Source organism: Euleptes europaea, chromosome 18 (assembly GCF_029931775.1).
Source record: "Euleptes europaea isolate rEulEur1 chromosome 18, rEulEur1.hap1, whole genome shotgun sequence".
Taxonomy (NCBI): domain Eukaryota; kingdom Metazoa; phylum Chordata; class Lepidosauria; order Squamata; family Sphaerodactylidae; genus Euleptes; species Euleptes europaea.
In genome coordinates, this window is record NC_079329.1 from 40,310,876 (window position 1) to 40,322,665 (window position 11,790).

Sequence of the window (11,790 nt, forward strand, 5' to 3'; positions counted from 1 at the left end):
GGCATCAGCAAAGCGTTTTCTTCATTAAAAATAATAATCAGGTGCCAGGGTGCCAGGGCACCTAGAAATTTCATCGTGGTGCCTGGTATTTTTAGCAATCATTTATCATCAGTGCCACTTGGTGATTCTCAGTCACTACAAAGCTTAGGTGAAGGATAGAAGTTTGAGAGTTTTTTTTGTATGATGCCAACCAGAGTTGCCCCATATTTATTTATAGGCTACAATATTTTTATTATAGCTTTTTAAAAAGGAAAAGAAGCTGCGAAGAGTTTAGGATTAGGCTTTACGGCAGCAATGAGACAGTATGAGCAGTAAAGTATAAGCACCTAAAGGCTGGAAAATGTCTGGCTCCTAAATTTTTGGGTTGGGTCAAAAAGCTGAAGAAAAATTATCAAGGTGTATTTTAAATCAGTAGTTGATGAATCACTGGAGTGTTATAACTTTTTAAAAGTTCAAATTGTTCTTTAAAAGTCTAGCCCTTTTTTGTTGTGGAGATGTACCTTTCCCCTTATATCTCTGCAAAAATGTGGTCTAGAGCTTACTTTTTTGTTTAAATGGAAGCTGGAAATTCAGAGGACTTCAAAGATAGATTGTTATGGCATGATGATATAACAATTGCCAATTAAAACAAAGAAAAGGATCCCAGAGGCACTGGGTGAGGAATGGCTACCTTGGGGAACTGGGGCTGAAAAAACTTGGAGTATGCTGCCATGTATTGTGCCGGGGGTTGGACTAGATGGCCCTGGTGGTCCCCTTCCGACTCTATGATTCTATGTGGAAGCTCTGCTGCCACCACGGCCATGAGAAAACCATCGAGTATGATCACTATGTGGAAGTCACTTAAGATGATCCACACAGGTTCTTCCCTGGTTTCCACCAAAGACAGGCTTTCCTGGTAGGTGTTCCTCCCATTTCCAAGAAGCTTTATTTATTAAAACTGTTACATTTTGCTTTCCCCTAGCAGTTCACCCTAAGCCTGTGCATTTTGTAGAAACAGACCTAACTGGGTAGATAATTGGTAGCTAGGCGTCCATAGCAAGGAAGCATCATTTAAGTGTATAGTCGTTGGGGGTTTTGCTATTTTTAAGAACAAAATTTTTATCTGTCCAGAGTCTTGAGGGTGTGGTAGGGTACAGCCCCAAATTATGTAAGATTAAGCTACGGTGTCAGGTAAGAAACTGCCCTTGGTCTTGCTACTGGATGACAGTGCCAGGTATCCTGGGCGGGAAAAGTCTGGTTTCCTAGAGTTTCCATACTGGCACCCTGCAATACTGACATTAATTTCAGGACAGAGGCGATCCCTAAAGCATCCGGGCTTCCACTTCTGAATCTGAATCTATTAGTTTAGCTATGTCTGTTGACCTAGGTCCCCACACTCTGTTCCCCTTCCTCCAGAGATCCCAAAGTGTACGCCACTGAGTGGCCTCGGCCTCCTCTGCCCTTCACTACCTGCAGGAAAATCTTCTCCCTGGAAAACCAAATGTTTATTCTCCAGACTACTCCAGACTACACTCACTACCTGTCTCCTTGACTTCCCCCAAAAGGCAGTCGCCACCTCCCTGAATCCCACTTTAAACTCACAACCAGAAATAGACCTGAGCAGAACTCTGCTACCGGGAGGATGGGCTTAAGGGACACAGACTGAACTAGTACCTGCAGCTGAGGTTTGTGGTTTGCTGACCACAGATGTTTTGAAAGGCAGTGTAATGAACAACTGCAGGAGAAAATAGGACAGGGCTATTTTTTGAAAGGACAAGCAACAAAAAACCCTGCGCTTCTGCGAGAGGCTTGTCCCGGTGAAAGACCTGCTTTAAAAACAGGCTTTGGAAAGCTTGACAAATGTTCCTTCTTTTTTAGCTGCTCTCCTGTAAAGCACCTGCAGATGGGAGAAAGGCCAGGGAACCGTGACTCTGCAGCATCCGTTTCTGCTTGAACGCTCTTCAGCTTCCCAGCCCCTGAGCAACCCATAATGTAGTCAACCGAGTGACCCCTGGGGGTGGGGCGATTCTAGGAAATGCAACTTGGCCCTTGGCAAGGTAACCTCCGCCTTCTCCTCCCTTCATACTCCAACCTCACTGCTCTGAGCAGATGTCAGGCAAGTGGAGACAAGGAGGCGGGTGCAGGGAGGGCCCCAGAGACCTGAGATTCTTTTTACAGGTGACAAAAGATTTTCAGTTCCCCTCACACTTCTTACCCCTGCTGAAAGTAGCCAGGGGGTCCTCCAGAGCAAGAAGCTGCCACAAGATGGCAAAATGAGCCAGCCACCTCCCAGGTATGTGCACAGCCTTTTTTGGATTCAAGCCCCTGTCCCCACCTCACCTACCTCTCACAACTCAGTGGCAGCACACACATCCTCTGCCAGCATGCACAAGCTCCCCAGTTTGACCCCCAGCAAGGCCAGTCAAAAGCCCCCCCCCCCCCCCCGGCCAGCAGAGCTAAGAAAGCCTTCAGCCAAAGACTCTGGAAAGGGAGGGCACCACCGTGAACAACGCTGGGACAGACGGGCCAAACGAGGGCCTCCTCATTCAGGAGAAGGCAGAGCCACCAGCCCTTTCCGCTGGAGAAGGTGGAGGGAACGGCGGGGGGGGGGGAGCTTGACTGACCAGCAGGCTTCTTTGGGGCTACACCCTAAAGTCCTGTCCCATCCCCCACAATATGACTTGCTAGGAGACCACACGAAGTAACAGTAAAGATCATGGTCTCCTTCAGCAGTGCCAAGTATCCCTTTCCTGATCTCTGAGTACGCCATATTCCACCCCCACCTCAAAAGAAGTGAAATGGTTCAAGGACTCTTGTCCCCACCTCCTCATCCTTAGAAATGAAGCCCTGTCTGTTGCCAAGCCCTTCACCCGGAACAGCAACACGGTCACCTCTTTGCTGCCTCCAAAGGTTCCCTCTTATCCCAGGGGACAATGCTGAGGGCAGAAGCTCCATAGTACACAGCTCCCATTCACTATCCCCAATCTCTGGGGCAGAAACACCCCCACACACCCCCACACACACCCCCCACACACACACACTCCTCAAAGCTCCTGCCAAAGATGACCGGCAGCCATTACAGCAGCAAGGACAGTCCCAGAGTATGAATGAGAGTGGGTCGTGGGTACAGCCCCTCTGCTGGGCCTGTGCTCAAGTCTTGCCCTTTACTCAGCCCAGGACACTGAGAAGCAGCCCTCCCCACCCAGTCACTTTCCCCATCTGCAAATGGAGGGGGGGGGTTGACATGAACTCTGCATAGCAATAGGCCTTTGGCCCACCCCCAAGGTACACAGGAAAGGGACCCGGGCTCCTTGCACTCTGACCCTAAACAGTCTGGCTGCAACCCCTTGGTTTAAAATGCAGACGGGAAAAGACACAGAGTGCAAAAGGCCGAACCGGGGGAGTGGGGGGAGGGGATACCTCACTCTTGCTCTTGAGCTTAGCAGGAAGCAGCAGCAGCAACTCAAGGGAAGACAAAGAACAGGGGCTGCATGACGGCTCCGGAATCCCCACCTTTTAAAGTGCTTTATCTCTCTGAGCCCCACAAGAACTACCATGAAGAAAGCCAGTTTTGTAGCAGAGAGAAATAGTGATCTGCTCTCCTGTCCCTTTTTGTTTCTCTTTTCCCTATGAAGCACCAACATTTGGGGAAAGTCTTTGTTTCTTTCAGAAACAATGGCTCCAAATAGTAAATGTATCATCTACGAACCTGAACCAGACTGTAGGTTTGTAAGGTGCCGATTCTAATGCTGTCTTTTCAAAATATTCCATGTAAAAGTTTGCTATTACTGGACTGAGTGGACTTTCCATAGCTACTCCATCAATCTGTTCATAAAATTCTTTATCCCATAGGAAATAACTTGTTGTCAAACAATGGTGAAATAAGGCTGTTATATCTTCTGGAAAAATCTGGTTAATCAATGAGATTGTGTCTTTTACTGGAACCTTGGTAAAGAGGGATACAACATCAAAACTGACTAATATATCCTGTGGATTGAGTCTCAACGGACTGATTTTGTTGATGAAGTGAGTTGAATCTTTGATGTAAGAAGTGGTTTTTCCAATGTGGTCCTGTAGAAGGGTGGTCAAATATCTAGCTAATTCATATGTTGGGGAACCAATGGCGCTCACAATAGGTCGGAGTGGGACAGAATCCTTATGAATTTTAGGTAGCCCATATAATCGTGGTGGTTGTGCTTCTGTCTTGCATAGTTTTCTGTGTGTGTCCGGATGAAGAGTGGAATTCTTGATCAGTATGCTAGTTTTCCTGGTAATTTTGCAAGTTGGATCTCGTTTTAGTTTTTTGTATGTGGCAGGGTCCAGAAGTTCCTCAATCTTCTTTTTGTATTCTTCTCTTTTCATGATCACTGTGGCATTGCCTTTGTCAGCTGGTAGAATAATGATTTCTGGATCTGCATTGAGGGTCTTGATGGTGTTTCTCTCCTTGCGTGTTATATTGCTAGCAGGGGGCTTTGCTTTTCATAGAATTCTTGCTGTCTCTCCTCTTATTTCCTCAGCATCTTTTTCTTGGTGAAGAAAAATTAATGGACTTTCTAAACCATCTTAATAATATCCATCCAAACATTCAGTTTACCATGGAAAAGGAAATTGAGGGTAAACTCCCATTTCTTGATACCCTTGTCATCCGTAAAACAAACTTTCAGTTAGGTCACACGGTCTACCGGAAACCAACTCACACAGATCGCTACTTACACAAAAACTCCAACCACCACCCCCGACAGAAAAGAGGAATAATCAAAACATTAATGGACCATGCAAGACGGATCTGTGAACCACAGTTTCTCAAGGAAGAAACTAATCATCTAAATCACGCACTGCTAGCAAATGGCTATTCCAAGAATGAAATCAGAAGGGCCATTAAACCAAACAAACATCAGAAAACTCAGGATAAACAGTCTCCCATAGGAAAGGTATTCTTGCCATTTATTAAAGGAGTCACTGATAGGATGGAGAAACTTTTGAAAAAACATAACCTACAAACAGTGTTTAAACCCACCAAGAAAATACAACAAATGCTATGATCAGCAAAAGACAAAAAAGACCCCCTAACCTCTGCAGGAGTATATCGTATACCTTGCAGCTGTGGACAAGTTTACATCGGGACAATAAAACGCAGCATACAAACAAGGATAAAAGAACATGAAAGATACTGCAGACTTGGCCAACCTGAGAAATCAACAGTGGCTGAACATGGACTGACACAAACAGGACACAGGGTCTTATTCCAAGACACTGAAAGACTGGACAATTCTACCAACTATTTTGTCAGATTGCACAGAGAAGCCATTGAAATTCATAAACATCAGCACAACTTTAACAGAAAAGAGAGTTTAAGAATGAATAAGGCTTGGCTTCCTGTCCTGAAAACCTCCAGACTAACAAAGACTACAGTCAACAATAGCCATGCAGATTAGCTTTGGATTTCACACATTAACAGATCACTTCAGGATACAATGGTTCCATATTAACATACCACACCCTTATTAGCACATTATCTTGATACTTACAGGACAATGATTAGCACATTACCTTTGATACTTTTTGCAGGACAATGATTTAGCACAAACCCAACCCCTTTCTGACTATACATTACTCTTCCTACACACTTGACACTGAGAGACACTGTCCTTCAGTGTTACTCCTCTGAAGATGCCTGCCACAGCTGCTGGCGAAACGTCAGGAAAGAAAATGCCAAGACCACGGTTACACAGCCCGGATAACCTACAAGAACCAAAGTTACCAGTTTATTTTTCAAAATGTCTGTGCAACTCTTAAGTAAGCCCCATTAAGTAGACATCTGGAGGATTTTAAGTAGGCCTGCTAACTGTGGGGAAAAAAACATTACCCTGGATGGGCTGTAGACCACAATTCTTCAACCAAAGAGGTTTAAAGGAAAACTTGAGCGTGAAACTGCTGGATTGCAATTCAGCAGCAATCACAACTAGGGCTGTCGATTTGGTTATTCCCGAACTGAAAAACAGCCGAATATCCCCTGATTCGGCGGTTTTTAGCTCGGCTGGAACTGAACTCAAAAAAGGCGGGAAAACGGGGAGCCGAATTCAGTGAATTTGTGGTGTTCAGCGAATAAATTTGGCAAATTCGGGGTTCGGCGAAGCATAACCATCAGTAAGCAGCATTCTCCTGCAGCCAATCGGTGGCCAAGCTGGGTCTTCTTCTGGCCAATCAGTTTGAGCGATTGAGTGCATGAGCCCAGCTGCTGCGTGGCCCGGGAAAAGAAAGAGTATCTGTTTGTGTGTGAGAAAGAAATCCCCGTAGGGGGGTGCTTATGCACATTCGCTACTTTCCGTGGCTGCAGGGGGTGCATTTTTGGGGGTAGAGACCCCAAACTTTCAGCGGAGCTTCAAAGGACCCTTCTTGCGAGACCCCCCAAGTTTTGTAAACATTGGGTCAGGGGGTCCCAAGATATGGGGTCCCCCCCTTTTCCCTATTGGGATGAATGGGATCAGCCAATCCTGTGTGCATCTCGAGAGCGGCAAATCCAAGGCAAAACCTCCCGTGCTTAAATGGAATCGTATTGGATTATCCAGTCCTCCCAGTCCCTCCTGATGGAACAGAAGACATCCACAGTAAGACCCCTTTTGGGGCTTTAATCTATAATTTTTCTCCTATGTGTGTGTGGGGGGGGGAAAGCAGAGTCTGTGTGTGTGTGGGGAGGGAGCAGTTTCTGAGGGTGGGGGGGAAGCCAAAGGGGGCTTTCGCCTGTTCTATCTGGGGGAGGTGCCCCCTCGAGTCTCTCTCTCCCTGGTTTGAGGGGGGGCTTCAGTTGTGTGCCCTCAGGTTTTCCCTCATTCATAAGATCGGTTAGGTCTATTTTGATGCTTGCTCAAAAATTGTTTTCAAATTGTGACTTATAGAATGCATTTGCCTGGTCCCGAGTCCGATGCAAAAGGGGAAATTCCATCCCCTCCTGCTCCTGATGCTTAGCTAGCATGCCTCTGTCCCTTTCCATGGTTTGCAAACTCCCAGGCATCAGGTGTTGCTTTGCATGGTTGCAAAGGTGTTGCTTTGCAAGGTTGTGTTGCTTTGCATGGTTTGCAAACTTCTTCTGTCCCTTTCCATGGTTTGCAAACTCCCAGGCGTCAGGTGTTGCTTTGCATGGTTGCAAACGTGATGGTTTGCATGGTTGTGTTGCTTTTCATGGTTTGCAAACTTCTTCGCACCTGCCCCGCCCTTGCTCCCCGGAGCTCAGCTGTTTGTCGGGGCTGGGAGCTTTGAGTGGGCTAATAGCAAATGCACATTAAGGAGGGGGGACCCCTTTCGGGGCCCATATCTCAGCCCCCGCTGATCCAATCTTTACAAAACTCGGGGGTTATTGCAAGAAGGGTCCTTTGAAGCTACGCTGAAAGTTTGGGACCTCTACCCCAAAAATGCCCCCCCCGGAGCCGCGGAAAGGGGCGGTTGTGATTTTAATGGCTTTATCCGGCCGAATTTCCCCCCGAACTCCGGACCTCATGCTGAATTGCACGGACCCGAAGCGGAGTTCGGACTTCGGCATTATCCGAATAAAAACGGGCCGAATTTTGCCGAATCCGAATTTTACCGAATTTTTTTTCCCAACAGTCACAACCGCTGGAACTGGCAGCTGTTTCAGCAAGAGCTGGGATTCTCCCCTCACCACAGGTGTTCAGTAGCTCAGCATAACAAGTGTATTTGTCTGGATTAGACCTGAATTGTACCCAATCACATTTCACCCTGGATTCCTGCATGTGACCTGGCCTTCTGTGCTCCCCCAACACCACCACCACCACACACACACACACACACAACATCAAAGGATAGCAAAGTGAATATCCATTCAGGGTACGTGAAGAAGAGGGCTGTAGTCCAAAAAACAAATATTCTGTTAGCCTTTAATGTCCCTTAAGGTTCCACAAAATAGCAAGGGGGGTAAAAAGTGGTTCTGGCCAGGAAAAAGACTGACCATGGAGAAGCTGATTGTGCGGGGGTCCTGGGAAACAGCAAGAACAGAAGGGAGGAGCCCGGTAAACTTGGCACGAGCTACAGGAAACGATGGGGGGTGGGGGAGTTCTTCCACTGAACCTGAGAACAAGCCACTGGGCCCTCAAGAGGAGCCCCGAAGGGGGCCGGGCAGGGCTTGGGACCCTGGTTCTGGGGGAGAGGGAGCGTCACTCCTCCTCTTCACTCTGTTTCTCCAACGCTAAATGCTCCTTCGGGCACTCAGACAAAAGAAGAGGAACCACAGTCAGCCCATATTTTTCCCCACCAAAGCTCAAAGCAGTCAGATGAGAGTATTTTCAAGCAGGGAAACGGCATGGAGGGAGGGGAAGGGTTAGCCCGCCCGCCCTAGTGCTGCAGCCCCCATCCATCCCCACCCCAAAGCTGCTTTTTAGAGTAGGCCAATTTCTATACCTGGAGTTCCAGTAAGGGCAATCCAGCACCCCTCCCCCCCGCCAATCACCTAGCCTAGAGAGTAAGGCTGCCAACATCCAGGTGGAGCCTGGAGGTCTTCTGGAATTACAACTGATCTTCAGACTACAGAGATCAGTCCCTCTGGAGCAAATAGCAGCTTCCTCCCCTCCCCAGGCCCCACCCCCAAATCTCCAGGAATTTCCAGACCTGGAGTTGGCAACCCTACTAGAAAGATCCAGAGTGGCTCAGCAGGCAGAAGCAGGAGAAGCCTGGGGAAATAGGAGATGTTCCAGGGGCAGGTCACTGGGAGCTTCCTTCTGGACCGAACCAGGCAAGCAGGGAGGGGTGAGAAGGGCGGGGGGGGAGCTGTACATTCGTCCGCAGCCTTATCTCCGGCTGCAGGTCTGCCTCAGTTGCATCAGCATACGCAGAAACCGGGTGAAAACAACCCCTTCATTTTAAATCCTGTTTAGTTCTTAGAACGAATCCCGACAGCCTGGAGGATGGCGGACCTGCTGTCTAGCTCTACCGATGCAGACGGGACCCAAAGGGCAGGATCCGGCAAGAAGATAAAACACTTTCTTCTGTCCAACTAACAGAAGAAAACTTTTCACATTTCCAAGAACGCTTCATCGGGCAGAACGCTGCTCTGAACTGGTGAACAAAAACCTGTCACACTCTTAGGCAAGAGCTCCCCCCCCACCCCACCGCTGAACAACCTTCACTGGGGACAGCGACAGATTCCTAAGAGCCAGAGCAAGCAGGATGCTAGGATTTCTCCAGCTCCGGTGCAAAGCCTGTTCCCTCAAAGAAAAGTTCTCTTACACAATTCTTCCCAAAAATAAAGGGTAGGGATGGAGGAAGGGTGCCATTTTTGGAAACAAAAAAAAAATTTGTCTCCCGTTCCACCACTTTTCCAAGTCCAAATGCGGATGCATCACCTCAAGCACTGTGGGAGACACGGAGAATCGGTCTGCTCCACACACCTGTGCAGCGCATGACTGCTTTCACGGTGCCAAGCAAGTCACATTGAACTCTACTGAAGTTAATCCCTCTGGAAAAGGCAGCTGGCAGAAGTGCGGCTGCCGGCCCAGCCCCCAATCCACATTTCCCCTCCAAGCCAGCGCCAGGCTAGAAGAAGGGGTCCAGGCTAGAATGCCTTGCCAACACACCAGTGGGCATCCTCTCTGCACTCTGGTGATGCCAAGGAAGACCCTCGCGCCAGTTCAGCCTCTCCTGGTCAAGCAAGCAAGCACACAGCCCCAGCCCCCATGTTTAAGCCATTTGAGCTGCTTGTGTGCCATGTATTTCAAGGCTTCCGAGAGGCACTTCAGGTTGGGAAATGGCATGGGGGGAGGCTTAAGTCCCCCTCTCCCCATGTCCCACAGTCCTGATCTGAATTGGGACCTGCCTGTGCCTGAGTCTTTTCACCCAGAAACCCCACAGCACACATCTGGGAGCAATGCAGAAGACAGACAGCCTCATGTGGTTAGGCCCCCAGACCCAGAAAATCCAGGCATGTCTCTGAGCGTGTGCAGAGTGCCTTTCATTCAACAGTGAGTAACAGACCTCCTCCCCATATAGCTGGGGCTGAGAACAAGGTCTCCAACCCTAGAGGGGCCATTACTGCCAGGCAGGTCACCCCGGTTCCAATGTCCAAACCCGTCAGGTAGAGCCGCTGTTCAGATGCAAGCAGAGAGCAAAGAGAGACAGACAGACAGACGTTGGCAAAACCCCACCGCCCGGAGGAAGACCCCCCCAGCTGCAAGGCGTCTGGAAAGGGCGGACAGAGCCAGGCCCCCCACGGCCCCCTGCCGCCCCCCTGCAGCGGCCCGCCATGCGACGGCTAGCTCCGCAGGGGGCCCCGAGGGCCTCCCCCGCCCTCGTGGGGCGCGCTCCTGCCTGCCCCCAGCCAGGCTTCGCCCAGGGCTGCCCCCGGGGGCTCCCTGCCGGGCACAGCCCCTCCGCCTCCTGGCTTCCCGGCCGGGCTCCGGGAGGCGGCTCGGGGCCGGGGAGAGGGCGCTCTGCAGGCGCTCAGAGGCCCCCGCTCCGCTCCGCCGCCTGCGTACAGACCTGCAGCTCGCACCAGGCCACCTCGACGGTGGTCTCGGTGTCCAGCCCCTTGTAGACGGTCTTGAAGGAGCCGCGCCCGATCTCGATGTCGAACTTGAGGAAGCGGCCGTCGGGGGAGGTGGCCACGGCGCGCGTCTCGGCCTCCTCGCTCTCCTCGCGCGCCGGCTCCCGGCCGGCCCCGGCGGCGCCGGGGGGGCGGGCAAGCACCCCCATCGCGCCCGCGCTGCGGCGGCTGATCTTGTAGGCTGAGCTGCGGCGGCGCCCTCGAAGGCGCGCCGCCGGGCCGGCCTCCTGGTCGGCGGGGCCGGCGGCCGCCTGCGCCGCCTCGGGCTGGGCCAGCAGCGCGCCGGGGCCCGCCTCGGGCGGCCGCAGCACCAGCATCGCCAAGCCCGCCGGCCGGCCGCAGCGGCGGAGGACTGGCGCCGGCCGCGACGCCGCCCGGACGGCCCCTCGCCGCCCGCGCCGGGCCCAGCCCCGCGGCGGGGAGGCGGCCACGGCGCCGCCTCCGCTCGCCTCCACGCCCCCTTCGCCCGCCGGCCACGTGCCGACGGCCCCTCGACGGCCGCCCGCCCTCGCCGCGCCATCGTGCCCCGAGCGGCCGCGCGCGCCTGGCGGCAAGTCCCGGGGGTGGCGTCGCTCCGACGGCCCCCCCCCCGGCCCCAGCACCCCGCCAGTGGAGGCTCTGAGCGCGTCCCGGGCCGCCGCAAAACCCCCGGAGACGCCCGACGCGCGCCGGCAGCAACTTCGGGAGCCAGACGGGGCGGCGGCTGGAAGCGGCCTCCCGGCAGGCGGCTCCCCAAGAAAGGCCCGCCGAGCTTTGTGGGACTGACTTCGGAGTCAACGTGCAGCCGATGGGGCCGCATAAGGCAGGTGGGAACGGCGCGACCCCATGGCGGATCTCCCTGGCAAGGCCCCCCCCCACGTGTCTTCATTGGACTCCCACCCGGCGCGATCTGTCCAGCTGCACTCAAACCAGCTAGATGTCCTCAGCTCAGCCAAATCACCCTGCTGGCGGCCCAAAAGTCAGCCTCCGCACAGGATGACCCTATCTTATGAAATCTGCCCCGTTTGGATCCCACCCGCCTTCTAAAGATGCTCACAGAAACAAATGTCCCTCCCTTTTCTCCTCACAACCACAATACAAGGGAGCAAAAATAAAAAGGAGTCTTGTGGGACCTTCAAGACTAAGGAGTTGTGTTTTCCCCCTGCAAACGTTTCTCGGCTGGAAGATGTTTCTCACTGTTTTCTTCCTGTCCTCAAACACAAATGTCTGCCTAGCGAGGACCCGCACCCTGCACCTGGCAGGATGGTCTCCAGACCTTGTGC

General features: G+C 51.8%; 1 protein-coding gene across 1 annotated transcript in view; it reads right to left on the reverse strand.

The window, feature by feature from the left end:
- WNK4 (WNK lysine deficient protein kinase 4) overlaps positions 1-10,845 on the reverse strand; it is a 53,528-nt gene extending 42,683 nt beyond the window's left edge. Inside the window, exon 1 of the mRNA XM_056863369.1 lies at positions 10,465-10,845. Within this exon, the coding sequence (XP_056719347.1) occupies positions 10,465-10,845 (381 nt within the window). The remainder of the gene's footprint in view (positions 1-10,464) is intronic.
- Positions 10,846-11,790: the final 945 nt, after the last annotated feature.